Source organism: Drosophila miranda (genome assembly GCF_003369915.1).
Source record: "Drosophila miranda strain MSH22 chromosome Y unlocalized genomic scaffold, D.miranda_PacBio2.1 Contig_Y1_pilon, whole genome shotgun sequence".
Lineage (NCBI taxonomy): Eukaryota > Metazoa > Arthropoda > Insecta > Diptera > Drosophilidae > Drosophila > Drosophila miranda.
Genome location: NW_022881603.1, coordinates 17,841,979 through 17,865,711, shown reverse-complemented (window position 1 = coordinate 17,865,711; position 23,733 = coordinate 17,841,979). Strand labels below are relative to the sequence as shown.

At 47.3% G+C, this 23,733-nt stretch overlaps 2 protein-coding genes across 5 annotated transcripts; both read left to right on the top strand.

The window, feature by feature from the left end:
• The first annotated feature begins 3,984 nt into the window (after nucleotides 1-3,984).
• Nucleotides 3,985-5,695, top strand: LOC117191393. Its single transcript, XM_033396277.1, has 6 exons — nucleotides 3,985-4,321; nucleotides 4,375-4,544; nucleotides 4,625-4,801; nucleotides 4,870-5,016; nucleotides 5,088-5,351; nucleotides 5,447-5,695. The coding sequence occupies exons 1-6, from the start codon at nucleotides 3,992-3,994 to the stop codon at nucleotides 5,547-5,549; spliced, it is 1,191 nt and encodes a 396-aa protein (XP_033252168.1). The 5' UTR covers nucleotides 3,985-3,991; the 3' UTR covers nucleotides 5,550-5,695.
• Nucleotides 5,696-20,178: 14,483 nt separating this feature from the next.
• On the top strand, nucleotides 20,179-21,932 carry LOC117191851. 4 transcript variants are annotated; one of them, XM_033396617.1, is made up of 3 exons: nucleotides 20,179-20,459; nucleotides 21,056-21,433; nucleotides 21,499-21,591. In XM_033396617.1, the coding sequence occupies exons 1-2, from the start codon at nucleotides 20,199-20,201 to the stop codon at nucleotides 21,419-21,421; spliced, it is 627 nt and encodes a 208-aa protein (XP_033252508.1). In that variant the 5' UTR covers nucleotides 20,179-20,198; the 3' UTR covers nucleotides 21,422-21,433; nucleotides 21,499-21,591. The 4 variants fall into 4 exon arrangements, with proteins under 4 accessions (XP_033252508.1, XP_033252507.1, XP_033252509.1 ...); XM_033396616.1 differs by having other exon boundaries at nucleotides 21,487-21,581; XM_033396618.1 differs by lacking the exon at nucleotides 20,179-20,459 and adding an exon at nucleotides 21,737-21,932 and having other exon boundaries at nucleotides 21,341-21,433; nucleotides 21,487-21,656.
• The last annotated feature ends 1,801 nt before the right edge of the window (nucleotides 21,933-23,733 follow it).

Here is a 23,733-nt window from a genome sequence, read left to right as displayed (position 1 = left end):
CGCTATTGGAAGCTTCTCCAAGGAGATTTTTATTAATCTTTACCCTTGATAAGGCATCAGCTACATGATTTTCTTTGCCTGGTAGATATTTCATTTTAAAATCAAACTCATTCAGTTTTATTTTCCACCTTTGTAATTTCATATTTGGCTCCTTGAGGTTGTTCAACCAAATCAAGGGTTTATGATCGCTTTGTATCTCGAATGTTCTACCGAACAGGTATGAACGGAAATACTTGGTTGCCCATACGACCGCTAATAATTCCTTTTCGATGGCTGAATAGTTTATTTCATGTTCATTTAGGGTTCTGCTAGCGTAGCAGATTGGTTTGTGTTCTTGTGACAAAACCGCTCCCAATGCTATGTTACTAGCGTCGGTTGTTACCGTGAACATTTTGTCAAAGTCTGGGAACGCAAGGATAGGGTCTGAGGTGATGAGTACTTTTAGTCTCTCAAATGCCTCGACGTACTTTTCTTCCTTGGGGTCTATGACAGCTCCTTTCTTTAGTTTGAGTGTCATGGGTTTTGCTATGTTTGCAAAATTAGGAATGAATTTCCTGTAGAACCCGCACAGACCTAAGAATGACTTTATTTGTTTAGTCGTTTCTGGTTATGGAAATTTGACAATTGCAGAGATTTTGCCTGGATTTGGTACTATTCCTTCAGTAGTGACTACATGACCTAGGAATTCAGTTTCCTTTTTCATGAATTCACATTTATCCATTTGTAGCTTCAAGTTGGCGTCTCTCAACTTTCCAAATACTCTCCTTAGTGACAACAAGTGTTCTTCCAATGAAGTGGAAAATATAATGATGTCATCTAAGTATACAAAGCAATCTTTGAAGATTAACTCTTCTAGCAGATTGTTCATACATCTTTGGAAGGTAGCTGGGGCAGTGGTTAGCCCAAAGGGCATACGAGTGAACTCGTAATGTCCATGCTTAGTGGAGAACGCAGTTTTGGGGATTGAGCTAGGTTCCATGGGTATTTGATGGAAGCCTTTTGCTAAATCGATTGTCGTAAAATACTGACATTTACCTAGTTTGTCTAGGATTTCATCCATTCGTGGAGTTGGGAATTTGTCCTTAACTGTTATTTCATTTAGACTTCTATAGTCTACTACCATTCGATATTTTTGCTTTCCTGAAGCATCTATCTTCTTCGGAATCATAGATATGGGCGAGCAGTAAGGAGAATTCGACTTTCGAATTATTCCCTGCCTGATCTTATCTTTGATTTGCTGGTTTACCTCCTGATCATGTATCTGGGCATATTTGTATGGTCGTCTGTAGACCGGGTCTTCATGTTGAGTTTTGATCTCGTGCTTGATTGTACTTGTGAAAGTCAAATTGTCACCTTCTCTGTACTGCACATCCTTAAACTCATATAAGACCTTCTTTAACTCTTCCCTCTCTTCGTCGTTTAAGTGTTCCAATCTTAATTGATTACATTCCCTTAATTCACTGTCTAGAGCGGAAGCGAAGTATTGATCTCCCTCTGGAGATGGGTCAACGCACTTAGGTGCGATCTTCTCTTCTTTTGTAGAGGGATCAGTGCACTTCTGTGCGGTCTTGCCGGCTTCAATAGCTTCTGAATGATTGGGTACGACCTAGCTCCTAGTGTTACAGTGTCATTTCTGTAATCGATGACGGCTTTACTTGCCATCAAGTATTCTCTTCCTAATAAAATATCATAATTTTCGGAAAAGTTATGTATGTAGAACTTTTGTTCGGACGGACATGATTTGTTCGCATTCCTCATTATACTCTTAGTTAAACGGTATGGACCGTAAGGTTATCGTCTTTTATCTCGGAATCTGTATAATTTTCCTTCATGATGTTGATCGATGATCCCGAGTCAGCGATACACCTTAATATTCTTTAATTAATGGTAATGTTTATATAGGGTCCTTCTCGGTTTCTTCCGAGGCGGCTTGATGGAAATTTACGTCCATCTTCGTTTGGCCACTCTGGCTCTCCCTCCCTCTTTTAGTAGGTTGGTTGGGTCCACTCCCACTAGCTTGGTTTTGAGATATTTGCTGATTGAATGGATTCTGAGCCCTACCTTGATTCAAGGAATTTTTGAACTCATTGTATAATCCAAGATTTTGGGAATTTTGATTTTGATTTGTTCGATTAGTCTGACCTGTTCCAGATGAACTCTGAGTTTGATTGTGATAGTTAGTAGTATTATAATTTGGATAATAGTTTCCAACATTCTTTCGATTTGATTGAGACGATTTCGATTGATCTTTATTTGTACCTGAATCTGTTGTACTAGCTTCGTACAATCCTTCTTCTTGTGCTGCCTTCTTAAGATTAGACAATGTAGTAATATCTTTTCTTGCTAAGGTCATGAACATTCTGTCAAGCGTTTTTATAAATGACATTATTTTCTGGTATGTTTTCTAAGTTTAGCTTATTGTTTATTAATAATGCTTTTATCTCTAATTCTTCTATAAACTTACGAAGACTGCCGTTGAATCTGGTGGTGTATAGTTGTCGTAAGAGTTCTTCATATGGTGTGTGATTTTTGAACTCGTTGATCAGCGCCGTCTTCAGTTCGAGCCACGTGTTGGGTTGTATCATTTGCGATACGCGTTGTGCCTCTCCTGACAGTTGGATCTCGGTCGCTTTAAATAGGATACTTTGTTGGCGAAGATCTTCAGTTGGATATAATCCGCATACATAGTCGATTCGTTTGATAAATGAGCTTAGCTGTCCAGATGAACCGTCATAGACAGGTATTTGTCTGATCGACAGCAGTGCCTGGTTTAAGTGGATTTCGCTCAATGATAGTGGTGGTAACGCCATGTTGTTGGTGTGGATTGGGTTTTGTTTTGTTTTCAGTAGTTTTTAACTTTATTTTGGTTCACTTGTAAGTTTTTTGATTTTGTATTTAGTGTTTCACTGTTCTTGGTGGATCACTATCTCCGCTTACTTCAGTTCACTTAATTTTAGTTTTGCAAATCGTATGTGCTCGTAACACATAGGTTCTTTGGCGGATTTCACAATTTTATTAACGATTCCGGGATTACGTGATCACAGTAATTAGAAATTACACAAGCTGACCATTACCGAAATATAGGAGTTAATTTTAAGCGAAATCCTACCGACTGCGCCAGTTAAATATCCGCAACTCGATTTTAAGTTTTTTAAAAAAGACTTTTATTTTACAACTTAAATATCTTTATGTCACAAGATTTAAATGAATTCCCCGACTTGACTTTGGGTCTGCTTGTCTCAAACGGAACTGATCTCTCTGCTGCTGGCTAGTTTCCATGAGCCTTTCTCTTGGAACTCCCGACTCTGGTTTCGGGCGTTGCTTTCCTCGGCTGCATCTTCGTGTCGGTGGCGTACATGCCTGGATCGATATTTGGGGATGCGTCGACTTTGATGAAAGGCATCCACTGCTGGCGATCGGTGTTGCATTACATGACGGAGCTAGGAATGTGATACTCCTTGGTTTTATGTCTAGCTTTGATTGGTCGTCATGAGTGGCGTGATTCTAAAGAATCGATTTCTCGAGAGTGGCGTGATTCTAATGTTGATGGAACAATGTGGTCCATTGTTTATATTATGGGGGCCCTAGCTTGGAGTATGGGAAGAAACAGTTATTGATTCTTGAGTGGGGTCCTGTTACTTGTGTGGATGGGGTGGATGAATTGTACATAAACATAATGTGTATGGGATGTGGGGAATTATGGATATGTCACTATATGTATGTATGTATGTATATGCATGCGTTAACAGAATGTCGACAGAATGTTAGCAACAGTTGCAAAGTCATTCGATTTCTGCGCTGCTGACACTTTCTCTCGTATCTGTCGTTTTCTCTCCTGCCGGTATTTAATTATTTTCTGACACTTTCACTTCCTCACCTCTTCATTTCCTTCCGGATCTAACTTCCGCTACTACCTCTCGCCTTCTCATCCCCCCTCCCTTAGCAAGCAAGCTTGCGTGTCGGCATGACTGGGGGGCAGCTGTCCCAACGCATGAGCAACATCTCGCTGTCCTCCGGCACGGACTCCGTGGGCCACATGGATCGCGGCAGCAGCTCCAGTCTCGCTAGCAGCGCCACCGTTGGCACCAACACCATCACCAGCGGCATTTCCAAGGAGTGCGCCAATTACCCCGTCGGCAGTCAGTCGGCCCGTCCATACGTCCAACTGCCGGGCATACACATTTCCAACCCTCCCCAGTACGGGCCAGGGAATATGCAGGAAATAGACGCTGGCAAAATGGCGCACAACGGCAAGGCACTCACAGGGCGCTACAATGCCACGCCCACCTATGGCTTCGACAACGAGCAGAACTACTGCCTGGTAAGGAGCTCCTGCATATCTGTAAATCTAGCCGATTCTATGCTCAATCTCAGAATTCCCAACAGTTGCCGTCTCCAATGCCCCCTCCACCATACGCCTTGGCACGCGTGAGCAGCACACGCAACTTCGAGCTCGAGAACCACACACCGCCGGCATGTCCCGGCTCTGGACCCATTGCCATGACGAACGGCACCATCCAGTTGCGCCTCCGCGATGGCGTGCGGTGAGTGTGGACGCCCCCAGCCCCTTGGCTCTTCTTTAAGACCGACCCCTAACGTTAATACCTTTCTTTGCATGGGGCAGCATTGACATGACTCTGGACAAGGCGGTGCGCGTGCTCAATCAGCGCAGCATGGTGGCAGTTGCTCTATCACGCAACTGCAGCAACTCGGCTTTGATCCACCCCAATGGACGCATCTTGCAGAGCGGCGCTAAAGTCGAAATAGTCACCTACGACGGCATGAAGGGCAATAACTTTGTGTGAGTGGGAATGGCCCTTACCCCAACGTGGCATCTTTTTAATCCTTTGAATTATCTTCCCATTACAGTCGCTATGCCAAGATGTGGTACAAGGGTGTGAGCTTCACCAGCGAGGCGTGCGCTCTCATCTACCTGGTGGACACAGCCGGGACGCGCACCACAACCGACACTTTCACCGATCTGACCAAGGACTACACCCTGGCAGTGTTCTATGAGTGAGTCCCCCCGGCCAATTGCATCGCTTCTTATTTGGCTAATTTCGATTTAATTCCCGAACTTCTCGCAGCGACTCGCGCCATGGTCCCTCTTATATGGCTGAAGCCCATGACGTGATTGCCAATTCAGCTTACACCTGTACCGAGGATGGCACTGAGATCTATGACATCAACGGATTTCGCATCACCCAGGCAGCCGATGGCCTGGTGAAGGTCACTCGTGTGGACAACCAGTGCTTGATTCGCACCAGTCCCGGCAATGGATCGGCCACTTTGACCACACCTGGCATCCATTGCACTGCCTCTCTGGGCAAGACCTCGCATCTGTTTGTTCGGTGAGTGTCAAACCGATGCTCTCAACCTCCCCCTCCCCCTCCCCCTCGCCCGTCATCCTGCTCTGCTAACTTCCGTTCTGTTCTGTCCTTTGTAGTCGCAATGAGAAGCGCATGCACTTCGATGGATCCTGTTTCATTGTACGCAACGCCGGACACTCCACCGGCTTCAATGAGAACATCCTGCTCATTGTCTACTGAGCGGCGTTCGTAGTCCGGAGATAGAAACGGTGCAGTGGTAGCCCATCCCACACGCACACACTCACACATGTCAACACATTTCACCTGGAACACATACATAGACACCTACAGCAGCACACTTGAGGGACCTTGACGTGGAGAGAGGGGTTCAGGTAGGGTCCCGGGATTTAGGGAAAATAAAATCAATTTGGGAATTAAGTTAGAAAGCAAATATGTTCGTACAAAAACCAGCACCACACCACACCACACACACACACCTCAGCGAAGGAACTCAGCCCAGTCCTATCTGGGTTCCGATTGCTCGACATGGGCGCAATACAACCACACCACCAACCCCCAGGGAATACTAGTTGTCTATCGTTTACCATTGCCTACATATATATAATGCCGTATATATGCGTGTATTACTAGTTGTTATTGCAAATTGGGAGCGCTTTCCTGCTTCCCCAAATCAGTTGGCCAAATCAGACCGATCTCAAGCTGAAGCGGAACCAATCAGAGCCGAATCGCATCGTGCCAGCGTTTGGTGTTCAAAAAAAGAAACATCGTTTTTCAACTCGTTTCCATTTCGGCTTTTTCAGTTCTTCTAAATTGTTTCTTTTACGCAGTTCAGTTCTAAATTTTGTTTGATAGACTTTAAAAATGGCAAAACTCAAGAAAAACGAGGGGGAACGTTGTGAGTTGCTGCGGACACCGCAACTCTACAGTTATACCCGATACTAAGTCAGTATGGCTCTCTCCGGCAGACGCCGCTAATATTGAACGACACGACAAAGAGTGCGTGCGAGAGAGACAGAAAATCAGTCTGAGCGTGACGTCGGGGGCTGCGTAGCCACTGCAAATTGATTTGTTCCTTTTGGCTACAAAAATGATCCGATCTGATCCAGATTCAGCAATCTGATAGATATGGTCATTATCTATGATTCTGCGTTTTTAGTTTTCTTGAATGTGCAATATTGTGGACGCAACAGATTTTCGTCCTTTGTGGGGGCGGAAGGGGGTGGGGCGAAATTCTGAGATATACGTTTTGTAGTGAAATCTAACAGAAGTGCGGATACCAAATTTGGTTACTCTAGCCTTAATGGTCTCTGAGATTTGTGGATGCCCCAGATTTTCGTCCTTTGCGGGGGCGGAAGGGGGTGTGGCGAAATTTGGACACGAAACGGTCAAGGTCCGATATCACAGGAGTGTGGATACCAAATTTGGTTGCTCTGGCTCTTATAGGTTCTGAGATCCTTGAACTCATATTTTGCAATTGGCAAAACCGACTATGAAACCTGTGTGTTAGAGAGAGACAGAGCGAGAAAGAATGAAATTGTTTTCTTGATTCTGGCTATAATAATTATACGATCTGGTTGAGATTTTACACTCTAGAACATATAGTCATCTTCTACGATTCTGCGTTTTTGGTTTTCTCGTATCTTTAAAATTGTGGATGCCACAGATTTTCGTCCTTTGTGGGGGCGGAAGTGGGCAGAGCGAAGTTTTGAAATATTCTTGTAGCAGTGACCTATCACAGAAGTCTGGATTCAAACCATCGTTGCTCTAGCTCTTATAGTCTTTGAGCACTAGGCGCTGAAGGGGACGGACGGACGGACGGACGGATGGACGGACGGACGGACGGACGGACGGACGGACGGACGGACGGACGGACGGACGGACGGACGGACAGACGGACAGACAGACAGGGCTCAATCGACTCGGCTATTGATGCTGATCAAGAATATATATACTTTATGGGGTCGGAAACGATTCCTTCTGGACGTTACACACATCCACTTTTACCACAAATCTAATATACCCCAATACTCATTTTGAGTATCGGGTATAAAAAGTTTAAAGAAATATCACACAAAAAAAAATTTACAAAATTATGCACAGTTGGTGCGTCTGATTAAGCAACGTGTATTCAACAATTATAGTAGATCAGAGGACTAGTTCTCTTGGGCGTTACGTTTAGGCAACGTAACGCCAGTGCCGATACATTATTTCTAAGCTACCAGTTCTTTCAATGCAATCCAATAATGTTCATCCACACCCGTAGCATACAGACACTCGAACACATAACCCATAATCACACACACCGCACACTCTTTACAAGAGGCAAAAGAAAGTGAATTATTTGCAAGTGGCACAGCGCCAGCCACAGTTAAAACAGCCACAGGACACACATGAAAGATAGAACAGCTCCTGTGAAAGGTAGAAAGTGAGAGTTTATTAAATTAACCCCAATTGTAATTTGATTAAAAGACACTTGTCCTGTGAGGAGGACAATGAAAGAAACCCCCATACAAACACAAAACATAGGCTTAATATATATATAAATACGATGGGATGTCCAATTATAATACAAAGTTAAGCCCAGTGTGAAAAACCGGGATTAGCCTTACGTCAATCTCCAACACCTAAATTTTCTATCATGTAAAGAGAAATTCAAAATCAATACTATGGAAGTATAATAAATTTAAAATGCAATCTGTTCATTCAATAAATTAATTTATTCCTCCAAAATAATGGTGGAGCAATGGAGCTCGTTTCGTTTCCTACCCTCCATCCTTTGCTAATTTCTTGGTGGAAAGAAAATGTCGACTGCCTCCTGCCCCGTGCCTTTATGTGTTCGAGTATTTATGTACCTTCTGTCATACATGGCCGGGGGTATCGTAAATTTACAACAAAATTGTTTTATGGCCCCACTCCATGGGCCCTCCTGGCCCCCTTCAGGCGGAGCTTGGCGTTTACGCCGTCACCTGAAGTGCCATCAGGAGTTGGACAATTTCAGGCCCTAGACGACAGTTTGGTTCGGTTTCCCATCTTTAAGAGCACTTGGAATTTAATCATTTAAATTTCTGTGAGGATTTCTAAGAAAATAAATTTGAATATCTGCTGCTATAGAGTTTATATTTAAATCCGATTTAATGTAAAAGCGGATTACGCTCTTCCATTTTGAAGGGACTTCGGATAAGCCCTATCTTCGGAGACATCGGGATATGGAAGATCTTTTTGATCTCCAAAAACCAAGCTTCGCGGGGATACAAATATTTCGTTGAATTTTAAATCGCACATTTACGACACAGCTGTTTTTATACCCGATACTCAAAATGAGTATTGGGGTATATTAGATTTGTGGTAAAAGTGGATGTGTGTAACGTCCAAAAGGAATCGTTTCCGACCCCATAAAGTATATATATTCTTGATCCGCATCAATAGCCGAGTCGATTGAGCCCTGTCTGTCTGTCCGTCTGTCCGTCCGTCCGTCCGTCCGTCCGTCCGTCCGTCCATCCGTCCGTCCGTCCGTCCGTCCCCTTCAGCGCCTAGTGCTCAAAGACTATAAGAGCTAGAGCAACGATGGTTTGAATCCAGACTTCTGTGATAGGTCACTGCTACAAGAATATTTCAAAACTTCGCTCCGCCCACTTCCGCCCCCACAAAGGACGAAAATCTGTGGCATCCACAATTTTAAAGCTACGAGAAAACCAAAAACGCTGAATCGTAGAAGATGACTATATGTTCTAGAGTGTAAAATCTCAACCAGATCGTATAATTATTATAGCCAGAATCAAGAAAACAATTTCATTCTTTCTCGCTCTGTCTCTCTCTAACACACAGGTTTCATAGTCGGTTTTGCCAATTGCAAAATATGAGTTCAAGGATCTCAGAACCTATAAGAGCCAGAGCAACCAAATTTGGTATCCACACTCCTGTGATATCGGACCTTGACCGTTTTGTGTCCAAATTTCGCCACACCCCCTTCCGCCCCCGCAAAGGACGAAAATCTGGGGCATCCACAAATCTCAGAGCCCATTAAGGCTAGAGTAACCAAATTTGGTATCCGCACTTCTGTTAGATTTCACTACAAAACGTATATCTCAGAATTTCGCCCCACCCCCTTCCGCCCCCACAAAGGACGAAAATCTGTTGCGTCCACAATATTGCACATTCAAGAAAACTAAAAACGCAGAATCATAGATAATGACCATATCTATCAGATTGCTGAATCTGGATCAGATCGGATCATTTTTGTAGCCAAAAGGAACAAATCAATTTGCAGTGGCTACGCAGCCCCCGACGTCACGCTCAGACTGATTTTCTGTCTCTCTCGCACGCACTCTTTGTCGTGTGTCGTTCAATATTAGCGGCGTCTGCCGGAGAGAGCCATACTGACTTAGTATCGGGTATAACTGTAGAGTTGCGGTGTCCGCAGCAACTCACAACGTTCCCCCTCGTTTTTCTTGAGTTTTGCCATTTTTAAAGTCTATCAAACAAATATTAGATTTGTGGTAAAAGTGGATGTGTGTAACGTCCAGAAGGAATCGTTTCCGACCCCGTAAAGTATATATATTCTTGATCAGCATCAATAGCCGAGTCGATTGAGCCCTGTCTGTCTGTCCGTCTGTCCGTCTGTCCGTCCGTCCGTCCGTCCGTCCCTATTAGCGCCTAGTGCTCAAAGACTATAAGAGCTAGAGCAACGATGTTTTGGATCCAGACTTCTGTGATATGTCACTGCTACAAAAATATTTCAAAACTTCGCTCCGCCCACTTCCGCCCCCACAAAGGACGAAAATCTGTGGCATCCACAATTTTAAAGCTACGAGAAAACCAAAAACGCTGAATCGTAGAAGATGACTATATGTTCTAGAGTGTAAAATCTCAACCAGATCGTATAATTATTATAGCCAGAATCAAGAAAACAATTTCATTCTTTCTCGCTCTGTCTCTCTCTAACACACAGGTTTCATAGTCGGTTTTGCCAATTGCAAAATATGAGTTCAAGGATCTCAGAACCTATAAGAGCCAGAGCAACCAAGTTTGGTATCCACACTCCTGTGATATCGGACCTTGACCGTTTCGTGTCCAAATTTCGCCACACCCCCTTCCGCCCCCGCAAAGGACGAAAATCTGGGGCATCCACAAATCTCAGAGACTATTAAGGCTAGAGTAACCAAATTTGGTATCCGCATTTCTGTTAGATCTCACTATAAAACGTATATCTCAGAATTGCAATCGAGATTCCCAACTAATCTTCAGGTAAAACAATCCATAATGGAGCAGAAGTTTTGTTCGCACTCGGCATTTATCAAGTTTGAAGTTTTAATTTGCTTTCGCCCCAACAAAAACAACTACAGAATACAGAATAACAAAAGTGTCAACACGATTTTAATTGAGTTTAATTAAGCCGCAAAGTAAAGCCTCTCAGCACTCTTGTCTGTGGACCGACCAACAGAAATTTAAAATATTTGCGCTAATCCACTTGGCAACGGCTTAACAGAAATGAACAGCTGGTGCCAGTCCAGGCCTCTTCAATGGGCCAACTTTCGGATAATAGAGGTACGTGCCAAAGGCTTCAAATACTCGTATTTGCTGGGGCCAAAGTACGTACAATAAACTGGAAGCAATCCGAAGAGCAAAGTTGCGATCTGGAAATTTATGGATGGCGAAGGCCAAAATGTTTTGCTGCCCAAAACCCAGGCTGAACCCATTTGTTGGCCCAGCTCTGAAAATGGCACATGCTCCTCACACCCACAGCTACACCCACACCCTGTGTGGTCTGCGTCTTGGCCGTCTGGGTCCGTCTCGGCCGGATTTGTCTGCGCCAAAGTTCACTGACACTTTCATGAGTTTTCTTGGGTCGACGAAAATAGTTTTTCCACATTTCGCATTCGACCGAGTGGAAATGAAATCCCCTTGGAGCATAGATAGAATATTTCAGAGCAGTGCTCGCTGCCAAAAGCTTACTGTTACACATTCGTTCTGCGAAACGAAATCCAGTTAATTAAAATGTGGCAAGCAAATAATCAACAAGCAATTCAAACTAGAACGAGGTGGAACGTTGTGAGTTGCTGCGGACACCGCAACTCTACAGTTATACCCGATTCTAAGTCAGAATGGCTCTCTCCGGCAGACGCCGCTAATATTGAACGACACGACAAAGAGTGCGTGCGAGAGAGACAGAAAATCAGTCTGAGCGTGACGTCGGGGGCTGCGTAGCCACTGCAAATTGATTTGTTCCTTTTGGCTACAAAAATGATCCGATCTGATCCAGATTCAGCAATCTGATAGATATGGTCATTATCTATGATTCTGCGTTTTTAGTTTTCTCGAATGTGCAATATTGTGGATGCAACAGATTTTCGTCCTTTGTGGGGGCGGAAAAGGGTGGGGCGAAATTCTGAGATATACGTTTTATAGTGAGATCTAACAGAAGTGCGGATACTAAATTTGGTTACTCTAGCCTTAATAGTCTCTGAGATTTGTGGATGCCCCAGATTTTCGTCCTTTGCGGGGGCGGAAGGGGGTGTGGCGAAATTTGGACACGAAACGGTCAAGGTCCGATATCACAGGAGTGTGGATACCAAACTTGGTTGCTCTGGCTCTTATAGGTTCTGAGATCCTTGAACTCATATTTTGCAATTGGCAAAACCGACTATGAAACCTGTGTGTTAGAGAGAGACAGAGCGAGAAAGAATGAAATTGTTTTCTTGATTCTGGCTATAATAATTATACGATCTGGTTGAGATTTTACACTCTAGAACATATAGTGATCTTCTACGATTCTGCGTTTTTGGTTTTCTCGTATCTTTAAAATTGTGGATGCCACAGATTTTCGTCCTTTGTGGGGGCGGAAGTGGGCGGGGCGAAGTTTTGAAATGTTTTTGTAGCAGTGACATATCACAGAAGTCTGGATCCAAAACATCGTTGCTCTAGCTCTTATAGTCTTTGAGCACTAGGCGCTGAAGGGGACGGACAGACGGACGGACGGACAGACGGACAGACGGACAGACAGACAGGGCTCAATCGACTCGGCTATTGATGCTGATCAAGAATATATATACTTTATGGGGTCGGAAACGATTCCTTCTGGACGTTACACACATCCACTTTTACCACAAATCTAATATACCCCAATACTCATTTTAAGTATCGGGTATAGGTTAGGTTAGGTTGAGGCGGCTGCCGGGCTCGCTCGGAACCCGTCACACTTAGGCCGGTTTCGGCCCGTTGTGATACCGCATAGGATCATTTCCTTCCTGCGTTGTGAGACTTCCTGTCAGCAATTATCCCAGCCAGATGCTCTCACAAAGTTCGCTATCCTCCTGGGACATAGTTTGGACATCTCTGAGATGTCGTGTAGAAAGGCTGAGCCCAGGTGCTGTAGCCTTCTTCTGCTGAGAGCTGGGCAGGAGCAGAACAGATGTTCCACTGTCTCCTCCTCTTCCTCGTCTCTACAGCTGCGACAAAAATCGTTATGTGGGGCCCCCAGCCTGTTAGCGTGGGTGCCTATTAGCCAGTGTCCCGTGAGGGAACGTGTGACCACGCTGCACCTTTTCCTGCTTAACTTGAGGAGCTCGGAGGTGCGCTTCATGTCCATGGTCGGCCATGTTTGCCGAGTTGTGCGACATCGTGGCACTGTTTGCCACATATCGTTGTTTAGTCGCTTGTATTGCTCCCTTATAATGAGCTTACAGGTGGCCATTGGCATACAGATATCCTCCTTGTCTTGGAGAAGGGGGATTGTAGTGCCAGATCTGGCCAGCTCGTCCGCTATACAGTTGCCCTCGATGTCCCGGTGGCCCGGGACCCAAATCAGGCTAATAGAAAATTGCTGAGCCATCTCGTGCAGAGATTTGCGGCAGTCTGCCACGGTGGCCGAGTTCGAGGAAATCGCGCTCAGCGATTTGATCGCAGCCTGGCTGTCGCTATAAATGTTTAGCTTGGTTGCCGTGACGGCAGCCGCTTGTAGGCAGTCTAGAGCCTCCCTGATTGCTATGACTTCCGCTTGAAAGACACTGCAATGATCTGGGAGTCTGAAGGAATGCCTTATGCTTAGCTGTTCAGAGTAGATTCCCCCTCCGACTCTGTCGTCCAGCTTTGATCCATCTGTGAAGATGTTTATGGCCCCATCTGGGCCTGGGAGTCCCTCGAGCCATTCGTCTCTGTGAGGGATGATTGTGTCGAAGGGAGTGTCTGTGTACTCTCTTGGAACTTGGTAGTCTGTTTTTGAGGGGACGGTACTGCTATTATTTAATATGGCTGAATGACCTATGCACTGTGTCACCCATTGATCTGAGTCTCTTAGACGTATTGCTGCTGCTTCTGCCCGTTCCTTTCCTGCGAGGTCAAGGCTCTGTAGGCATAGGATGGCATTTAGCGCATCATTTGGGGTGGTGCGAAGAGCTCCGCTGATGCATAGGGCGGCAGTCCGCTGGACTTTGCCCAGTTGCTTGGTGATCGCCCTTTTTGATAGGGCCGGCCACCACACCGTAACTCCGTAGAGTAGTATTGGTCTAACTATAGCTTGATATATCCATTGGACTATGCTTGGGATCATTCCCCATCTTAGCCCAATAGCTTTTTTGCATGTGTAGAGTGCAGTCATTGCCTTCTTCACTCTGTCTTTGACATTCAGGTTCCAGCTAAGCTTCTTGTCAATTACCAACCCTAAGTAACTGGCACTGTCGCTAAAGGAGAGCCTGCATCCTTGTAGTATTAAAGGGTTGAGGGGCGGGACCTTGTATTTATTTGTGAATAGTACGAGTTCCGTTTTTGAGGGATTTACTCCCAGACCGCGCGATTCTGTCCAATCCGACAGTTGCGCTAGCTTTGTGGACATTAAGTCGCACAGTGTTTGGGGGTATTTCCCCGAGAAGATAATCGCAACGTCGTCCGCATAGGCCACGACATTGCAGCCCCCCCCTTCCAGGTCACATAGAATCTTGTTGACTGCTATGTTCCACAGAAGAGGAGACAGGACACCACCTTGCGGGGTGCCTCTGTTGACATACCTTGACTGGGCGGACGATCCCATCGCTGATGTCACCGTCCTGCATGTGAGCAATTGATCAATGAGCATCACCAAGTGACGGTCCACCCCCAGGTCAGTCAGGGCTTCTGTAATGGCGCCCGGTACAACGTTGTTGAAAGCTCCCTCAATATCGAGAAAGGCTATGAGTGAGTACTCTTTGTGATGCAGAGATTTCTCTACCGCTGAGATCACTTCATGAAGAGCCGTTTCCGTGGATTTTCCTTTCCGGTAGGCATGCTGTGCGCCTGACAGCAACTGAGGGTGTATAGTTGTCCTCAGTTGCAGCCCGACGAGTCTCTCAAAGGTTTTGAGAAGGAAGGACGATAGGCTGATTGGTCTAAAGTCTTTTGCAGCTGAGTGCGAGGCTTTCCCAGCTTTGGGAATGAAGACTATCCTTGCCTTAAGCCATGTTCGCGGGATTGTACCCACAGCCAGTATCTTCCTGAAGATACCTTGTAGCCAGTTGATGGCCGTATCCCCGGCCTTCTGAAGTTGGGCCGGGATTACCTGGTCTGGGCCTGGCGATTTGAACGGGTTGAAGCTGTTTATTGCCCAGCTTATGTTACCTTTTGTGAGGATGTGATCCATCGAGGTTACCGGTCCCTCTCCTGGAAGATGTGCCGTCTCGATGGTTGTGCACCCTGGAAAATGTGTGTCTAGTAGAATCTGCAGGGACTCCTCACTGGAGTTAGTCCACGTGCCGTCATTCCTTTTAAGATACCCTACCGAGGGGTTAGTTTTTGAGAGAATCTTGCGAAGCCTTGCGGCCTCTGACGTTTCCTCAATTTCCGAGCAAAATTTTTGCCAAGAGGCCCTTTTTGCTTTCCTTGTTTCCTTTTTATATAGTGACAGACTGATTTTGTAGTCTGCCCAGTGGCTCTCCTCGTTCGCGCTTTTGGCCCTGTTGAAGAGGGTCCTGCAGCTTTTACGTAGGATGTCTATTTGTTTTGACCACCAGGGGGTTTCTTTTTCCCCCTAGGTTTGCTAGAGGGGCACGCTGCCGCGAAGGCTTTGTTGCATGCCTCTGTGAACCTGTTCACTAGGCGATCTAGGTCGTCTTTTGTGTCAGGGCATGATGGTGCTTTGGAGGGGAGTAAGTCCTCTGGCTGAGCTATATTTTTCCCAGTTGGCTTTCCTGGGATTAATATAGTCCTTAGGTTTCGGACACTCGAGGGATAGTGTGGTCTCGATGTATCTGTGGTCAGAGAAAGAGTGGTCATCAAGGACTTGCCAACTCTTGACTATGTCTAACAGGTTGGAAGACACTAGGGTGATGTCAATTTTTAATTATTTTGTCGATTTTTAATTATAAAAGTGGGGTCGTTGCCCCGATTACAAATAAATAGATTTGAGTTGAGGATGAAGCTGAAAAGTGACTCACCCCTTACATTTGTGTTCGAGCTCCCCCATTGAGTGTGGTGAGCGTTGGCATCGCAACCTATTAATAGGTCTATGTCCGACCTCTCGCTGTCGCTGGCTAGTTTGCGAACCAGGTCGTTGGGAGGATCGTTTCCCTCATGGGCCATGTAGGACGACATCAGCCTTAGATGTGTCCCTTTCAGCTCTAGGCTTGCCGCCGTGTTGTCGCTATCGCTATAGTTATGGAGCAGAAAGATATTAAGGTGCTTTCTGGCGAGAATGCAGGTGCGGGTTTTACCTTCATGTTGAGCTACAATTATCTTGTACTCCTTCGACCCTAGTCCACAAACCTTGTCTCCCACTATCCAAGGTTCCTGGATCAGGGCTACGTCTGCTCCGCTCTCTTCGAGGCGGAGTATAAGAGCAGCGGATGCTGCCTTACAGTGGTGGAGATTGATCTGAAGGAGCCTCAAGGACATCCTTAGTGTTCTCCACCACTGTAATGTCGGCATCCGGATCATCCTCGACTTCCTCGTGGCAACACATCGCCTCGAAGTCGCATCTCAGCGTGCCATCGGTGGAGTAGCCCTCTGGGTCTATCTCTGTGTGATCGTCGGGTGCTTCGATCTCCGAGGCAGCGTCCTGCTCAACTGGCTTGTCGACAGGACGTGCCTCGGCCGCCGCATCCGACTTGTAGACCTTTACGGTCACAGAGCTGAACCCAAAATTGAGCTCGCCTTTGGCAGCCTCAATCGGGGCCAGCGACTCTTTGTTGAGGACGACCACCGCCTGGTTTGTGGGGCCCTGTGTCGTCTCAACTTTGACCACCTTCCAATCTGCTGTTGGGAGGTGGGGGTTGCATCTTTGCAACATTTTTAGGATGCGCTCCGGCTCCTTCATGGAGGCGGGCACCCAGACTCTCGCCCTTGGTCTACTGGGCACTTCGCTCCAGTCTACAGCGACGAGCTTCGCCCCTGGGTAGACTTCCCCGACTTGCGCTACCGCTGCTTTGTACAGCTGTACGGAGCGCTCGTCTTCACAGGCTACGATTTTTATGCAGCCCTGGTACCAGCCCATGTCTTTGCAGACGGGGGGGGGTCCAGGCTGCTTTTCCAGCAGCTCGAAGCAGCGGTCGGCCAGTGCCGCTTCCACCCACTTCCACTGGTTTCTAGGTATCCGGGAGTCCGCGCTGCCTTTGTGCAGGACGCCAATCAGCGTCCTTTCTCTGGCAATCTGCGCGAATGATGTGTTAGGCAGCACTCTGGAGCGCTTCGGTGTCGGCCCCGGAGTCTCTTGTGAGCGCTGCCTTTTTGGCTGAGGGGCTTCCTTCTTCGGTGCTTCCTTGCCAAAGTTCGGCAGCACCTTCGAGGCCCACTCAACCTTCTTTATCCATTTGTCCGTCGGGCTGGACATCTGGCTTGCGTTCTGCCGACGGAGTATATTGCCAGCACTCCTTCTATCGGCATATGTAAAAGATTTGGCTTGGACACTAGTAGATGGTGACTCATCACCCGCCACTTTACCAGCAGGCAGAGCAGCCGCAGGATTGCATAGCCACTCTGCCAAGGTATCGATTTTGGGAGCCAATTCACCACCCACCCCGACACCGGGATGGGACCCCTTTGGGCTCTCCCTAGCATCTTCCGCCGCGCAGGTTTTCCCTGCTGATTTGCGGGTCGGGCCAGGCCTTTGGGCCGCTGCCTTCCCCTGTTTGGGATTGCTCCCTGTTGGCATTTGGGGAGTGCCAGACTCATTTTTTTTGTTTTTAAATTCTTCCATTCTTTTTCCCACGAGCTGCAGAGAAGGGGTACGGTCCGTCCGGGCAGAGATCCACGTTGCCCGGATAAGGCATACTTAGAACAGGGGGCTGCCAAGTCCCTGAGCTCTCCGTTAACGACTGGGCTAGTTTTATATACCGGGCCCCCAGCCAGGCTGACTCTCGGCACGGGTCGAATAACACTCTTAGTCCGGCCCGGTGTGAGCTGAATGTGGGGGGTTGGGATGTGGGTAGGTAGTGTGTAGGGATAGGGGAGTGTGTGAGCTACTTATACGAGGCGGCACCACAAGCGCATCGTCAGTGTTGCTACTTCGCGAACACCCGCTGGCTGTCCGGGGCTGCTTATTTTCGGTACTCTCCCTAGGGATGTCCGATTATTCGCAGCTGACCTACCTATATGACCTGTATATAGGTAGGTCGTTCGCTATCCGCAACCTGCGACCCGTCCGGTGGCCTCAGCTAGGCCCCCTTTGAGCCACCTCACGAGCTCATCAGACCAGAAAGTATCGGGTATAAAAAGACCACAATTCTGCCGTAAATGGCCGTCCAATTGGTAATGGCTCGACAAAAATCCCACATTCATATTTACGAACCATAAATATGGACTCGTACTACCAAAAAAAGGAAAGGAAAAAAAAAAATAAAAGGAGGTTAACCAATTTGTTCGCTTGCGGCTGCTGTAAGTGACAACAAAAGAGGTGGTGGAGCCGGTCAAGGCATTGTAGCTTTTTACAAATGAGTTTCCGTATTTCATTCGGATTCCATGCATATTGCATTTTCTATAAATACAGTATTTGCCAACTGTCTTTTTTATTTTCACTCTCAAACTGAGTCAATGCAGTGCGTGGGCGGAGGTGCAGATGCAGCTGCAACAGCAACAGCAACAGCATCGGGGTGGCAGCATCAGCACCGAAAATAAATTTCAAATATGTCACAAGCAAAATGAGATAGAATTTTTAGGCGAATATTCGCTGTGCCATGCTGCGTGGGCAGCGATGGCCAAATGCAGGGGAAGTCAATGCGCTCTAGCCGAAAAAGTGAAAGCCAGCATCAATCATGTGAGCAGGCGAGGGGATATAGTTGTCAATCGATTCGCAAGAAGTTCAGGGCTGCCTACTGAACTGAACCGTTCGACAATAGTTCTCTACGATCCAGACTACAAGGTGGCAAAACAATAACACTCCCCTACACACCAGACGTGCGATGTCTCAGCTAATTTTCATTGCCACAAGCGCGGACGGGCGTCCTTCAGGGCCTGCCAAATTCTAAATGTTGGCTAATTTGTCAACAGCACCCCAGCATTATCCGCACATATCCGACAATTTGGGTAGAACCAAACATCTAACAAAAGCTGTACACATTCGCTACTTACACTATATGGATAGTACGGATTGAATTACTGGAACCATGTGTCCGCTATAGAGAGCTTAGCTTGTACATACTTAAATGGGCACCTAGCACTATTATATTTTGCATGCAAATTCCAGGACACAAGTGTGTACCGTCACGTAAAGATGATGCCAGAAATTCCAACTGACGAAGCAGATATGCGATACACTGCATCAGCAGTAGCCCACCAAGATGCGGCTCCTCCGTGCTTAGCCGCCTCCTTTGGCACTGACACTTGGCATTTCGCAACCTTTTCGAGCCAAGGCGAGCACTTCAGAAAATTGAAACTTTTAGTTTTATGCCACCATCGAGCACACAGCACAGTACTTTTACATGGCCAAGTGCAACTCTTTTGGCTGACTTTTCAATTTTCTAATATGCTTTAAAGCTTCTGCTTGATGCTGTTGGGAGCGGCGCCTATTGCTTAATTCGATTTTGCTTGACTTTGATGCTGGCAAACTTCATTTGTCCGACTCTAAAAGCGTGAAATGCCGACGGAAATGCATTCAAGCTGACTTAAATCCATTTCTAGTTGGGCAACGATACAAAGTACCAATTAATAATCTATAGGAAATCAGATTTGAGAGGAGTTAGGGAAGAGAGAGTTGCAGTGCACGCAGTTTATGGAAGAGATCCAAATTAAATTAAGACTGCCAGAAGTATTCCACAAATAGCCATGACCAGAATGAAGTTACTTTGGGCCAAAACGATGACGGGTCAATACTTTTTTCCAGGCTTGTGGATAGATCAGCGTCAGTGCGGCGCCTTAATGCAAGTCTGTGAACGAATTGTATTTGGTAAATTTTTTTTACAGGAATCCGAAAGGATCGAACAAGGTGAAAATGAGCAGTGTACGAATTAAACATTTTACCATTTAACCATTTGGTAATTTGGTAAACCATTTTTTTGTGAAGCTCAAGACTCAAGCCACGGAGTACCATAATACGAAAATGTACAGTAAGTATCTGATCTACATCCATACAACATTGAAATGCAGCCCTGAATATCGCTCCGACTATAATCAAGAGACAGCTCTGCTTTTCACTTTGAATTCCGGTTTGAGCAGGCGACGACTTTCAGTGTGAAAATCCTAACAGTCATCCTTTCGAAAATTGTGCCAGCGAGCGGAGCTCATGTAAAGTGGAAAATTAAATATAAAAATTAAAATTCCTCTCAGAGTCGTAGTGAGAAGTGTCGAACAAAACTGTATTTAGCACGCGCGTGTTCTCAAGTAAGTTCACACATATTTAAAGTGAAAAACGCCGGTTTTGTGAACTCACTTGACGAAAAGAAAGAGCGAGAAGAAAAAAGTTGCCAAATCAAAATGGTCACCGAGCCGAAGTCCGTTGAGCCCAAGGTCAGCACCAAGGAGGCGCAGTGCCAGTCATCGGACTGCGAGACTTCCCAGCAGGTGCCGGTCTCGCAAGTAAGCAGCCCGAAGGGCACCCGTGTGGGGATCTTCAATGCCGAGGACTTCTTGTCGCGTGCTCAGATGAACGACAAAATCAACAACATCTTGCGCTCGCCCACCAAGCCGCCCAACGGGGTGCGCCAGCGCTCCGTCTACACCAACAACCCATCGCCGGTAAGTGAAATTCCAAGCAATAACGTGAAAGTTTCTTCAATTTTCAGACATTTTGTTTTACAAAACTGCCGCATCATCGCGCTAGCAGGGTATCAACAGCGAGTTAACAGCCACCGCAGTCTTAACAGCTCGGCAACAGCAGCATTGCCACATCTCCTCATTGCCCTCTCCTGTTATTTCAGACCTTATTTTCCGTCTCGCTCTTTTCCACCATTGCTCGCTTACTTTCCGACTTTAATATTCGAATTTTCCTTCTCTATTCCCCCCCTCTTCTCTTCTCTTCTAATACTATTCAAAATAGTTTGGTTAATATAAATATATAAATATAAAAATCAAATGCAAATTGGGACAAACGCACACACGTATGTAAATACATATATGTATGCATGTATGTATATGCATGCGTTAACAGAATGTCGACAGAATGTTAGCAACAGTTGCTACACTGACACAGCTGACACTTTCTCTCGTATCTGTCGTTTTCTCTCCTGCCGGTATTCAATTATTTTCTGGCACTTTCACTTCCTCACCTCTTCATTTCCTTCCGGATCTAACTTCCGCTACTACCTCTCGCCTTCTCATCCCCCCTCCCTTAGCAAGCAAGGTTGCGTGTCGGCATGACTGGGGGGCAGCTGTCCCAACGCATGAGCAACATCTCGCTGTCCTCCGGCACGGACTCCGTGGGCCACATGGATCGCGGCAGCAGCTCCAGTCTCGCTAGCAGCGCCACCGTTGGCACCAACACCATCACCAGCGGCATTTCCAAGGAGTGCGCCAATTACCCCGTCGGCAGTCAGTCGGCCCGTCCATACGTCCAACTGCCGGGCATACACATTTCCAACCCTCCCCAGTACGGGCCAGGGAATATGCAGGAAATAGACGCTGGCAAAATGGCGCAGAACGGCAAGGCACTCACAGGGCGCTACAGTGCCACGCCCACCTATGGCTTCGACAACGAGTAGAACTACTGCCTGGTAAGGGGCTCCTGCATATCTGTAAATCTAGCCGATTCTATGCTCAATCTCAGAATTCCCAACAGTTGCCGTCTCCAATGCCCCCTCCACCATACGCCTTGGCACGCGTGAGCAGCACACGCAACTTCGAGCTCGAGAACCACACACCGCCGGCATGTCCCGGCTCTGGACCCATTGCCATGACGAACGGCACCAGCCAGTTGCGCCTCCGCGATGGCGTGCGGTGAGTGTGGACGCCCCCAGCCCCTTGGCTCTTCTTTAAGACCGACCCCTAAGGTTAATACCTTTCTTTGCTTGGGGCAGCATTGACATGACTCTGGACAAGGCGGTGCGCGTGCTCAATCAGCGCAGCATGGTGGCAGTTGCTCTATCACGCAACTGCAGCAACTCGGCTTTGATCCACCCCTATGGACGCATCTTGCAGAGCGCCGCTAAAGTCGAAATAGTAACCTACGACGGCATGAAGGGCAATAACTTTGTGTGAGTGGGAATGGCCCTTACCCCAACGTGGCATATGTTTGTTCGGTGAGTGTCAAACCGATGCTCTCAACCTCCCCCTCCCCCTCCCCTCGCCCGTCATCCTGCTCTGCTAACTTCCGTTCTGTTCTGTCCTTTGTAGTCGCAATGAGAAGCGCATGCACTTCGATGGATCCTGTTTCATTGTACGCAACGCCGGACACTCCACCGGCTTCAATGAGAACATCCTGCTCATTGTCTACTGAGCGGCGTTCGTAGTCCGGAGATAGAAACGGTGCAGTGGTAGCCCATCCCACACGCACACACTCACACATGTCAACACATTTCACCTGGAACAGGTGAGTGTATTCTAGTGAGTGCGGTCGTGTTTTTAAATCGTTCCGTATAATTCAGTGGAAAACGTCGGAAGTTAGCCTGGAAAAGAGGCAAAGAGTTGTTAGCGAGAGCCATAGTAGTGCTGCGTTACTTACCTGCGCGGAACGCAAGTCCGCAAGCAGAGAAGCGGCCACCTGGCCAATAGTACTGGCCGAAATCCCAGTGGGACGCCGTCGAGCCCTAGGCCGAAGGGGGGGGAAGGAACAGCAGGTAAGTGCCTGTTTTCCTATTCTTCTTCGCTGTGATTCTTGGCGCCACTTGTTGGTTGCTGCCTTCTTTTTGTTTTTGGGCAAAATTGGCCAAGCACACCGCAAGTGGTGTTGGATAACGACGGAAGAACAGCTGACTGGAGGCACGGAGCTAAGTGCTGGAAAACGACAGCGTCTGGTCAATAGAGGGCGCGGCCACAGCGGGAACAAGCTGCGGCTTGCAGCACTCCGCTGACAAGCTCATTCGCCTGGGATGAGGAGAATCCCTTTCGCCGGAAAAATGCTCTGGCGCGATCGCCAAACCAGCCGGCGGAAGCAGTGGAGGAGCGCGCAAGATCCTCTCCTCCAACGCTGCAGCGCCCCAAGAGGAGCAAGCAGACCCGAAGGAGAGGGCCATGGCGCATTTGGCGAGCTTGGGCCAAAAGGCCAGAGAGTTGAGGAAGCTGATGGTGCTCCCAAAGAGGTCCATCACGAACCCAATGAGGGATCTGGTGGATGAGATCGAATATCTGCAGCGAGAGTTGGAATCGTGCTGGCAGGCGATCTCTGCGGAGCAGGCTGTAGCCAAGGTTACACAGCCGGCAGTGACGGAGAGGGCGGGAAAGAGGGCACGGCCAGAGCCCAGGAACACCACCCACCCGTCCCCGTCCCCGTCCCCAAGGCCGAAGAAGCCAAAACATGGACCCAAGAAGTCAAAAAAAATAAGCCGCAGGAAGGCCAAATGAGGGACGCCGTACCTCGCAAGGGACCGGAGGACGCCCCAAAGGATCGAGAGGTGGGGTGGGTGAAGGTCGTTGCTAGGCAAAGGCCAAAGCCAAAGCAGCAGCAACGACCAAGACCGCCACGCAGCGATGCAATAGTCATCGCCGCCACCAGCACTGTCTCATATGCAGACATTCTAAGGAAGGTCAAGATAGAGCCAAGTCTTAAAAAACTAGGGCAATCGGTGCAAGGGGTGCGACGCACAGCAAAAGGAGAGCTGTTGCTGATGCTGGAAAAATCGGCGGACCCGAGAACCCACGAGATGCAGGCAGCAGTCAAGGAAGCGCTAGGAAGCACGGTTGAAGTAAGGAGTCTTACCGAAACTGTCATCTTGGAGGTAAGGGACATAGACGAAGTGTCCACCCAAGAGGAAGTCCTAGCGGAACTCAAAGCGCAGGCAGGGGTGGAAATCTGCGAGGCCGCAGCCATCTCCATCAGACCAGCCTATAGGAGCACGCAGACCCTGACTCTGAAAGT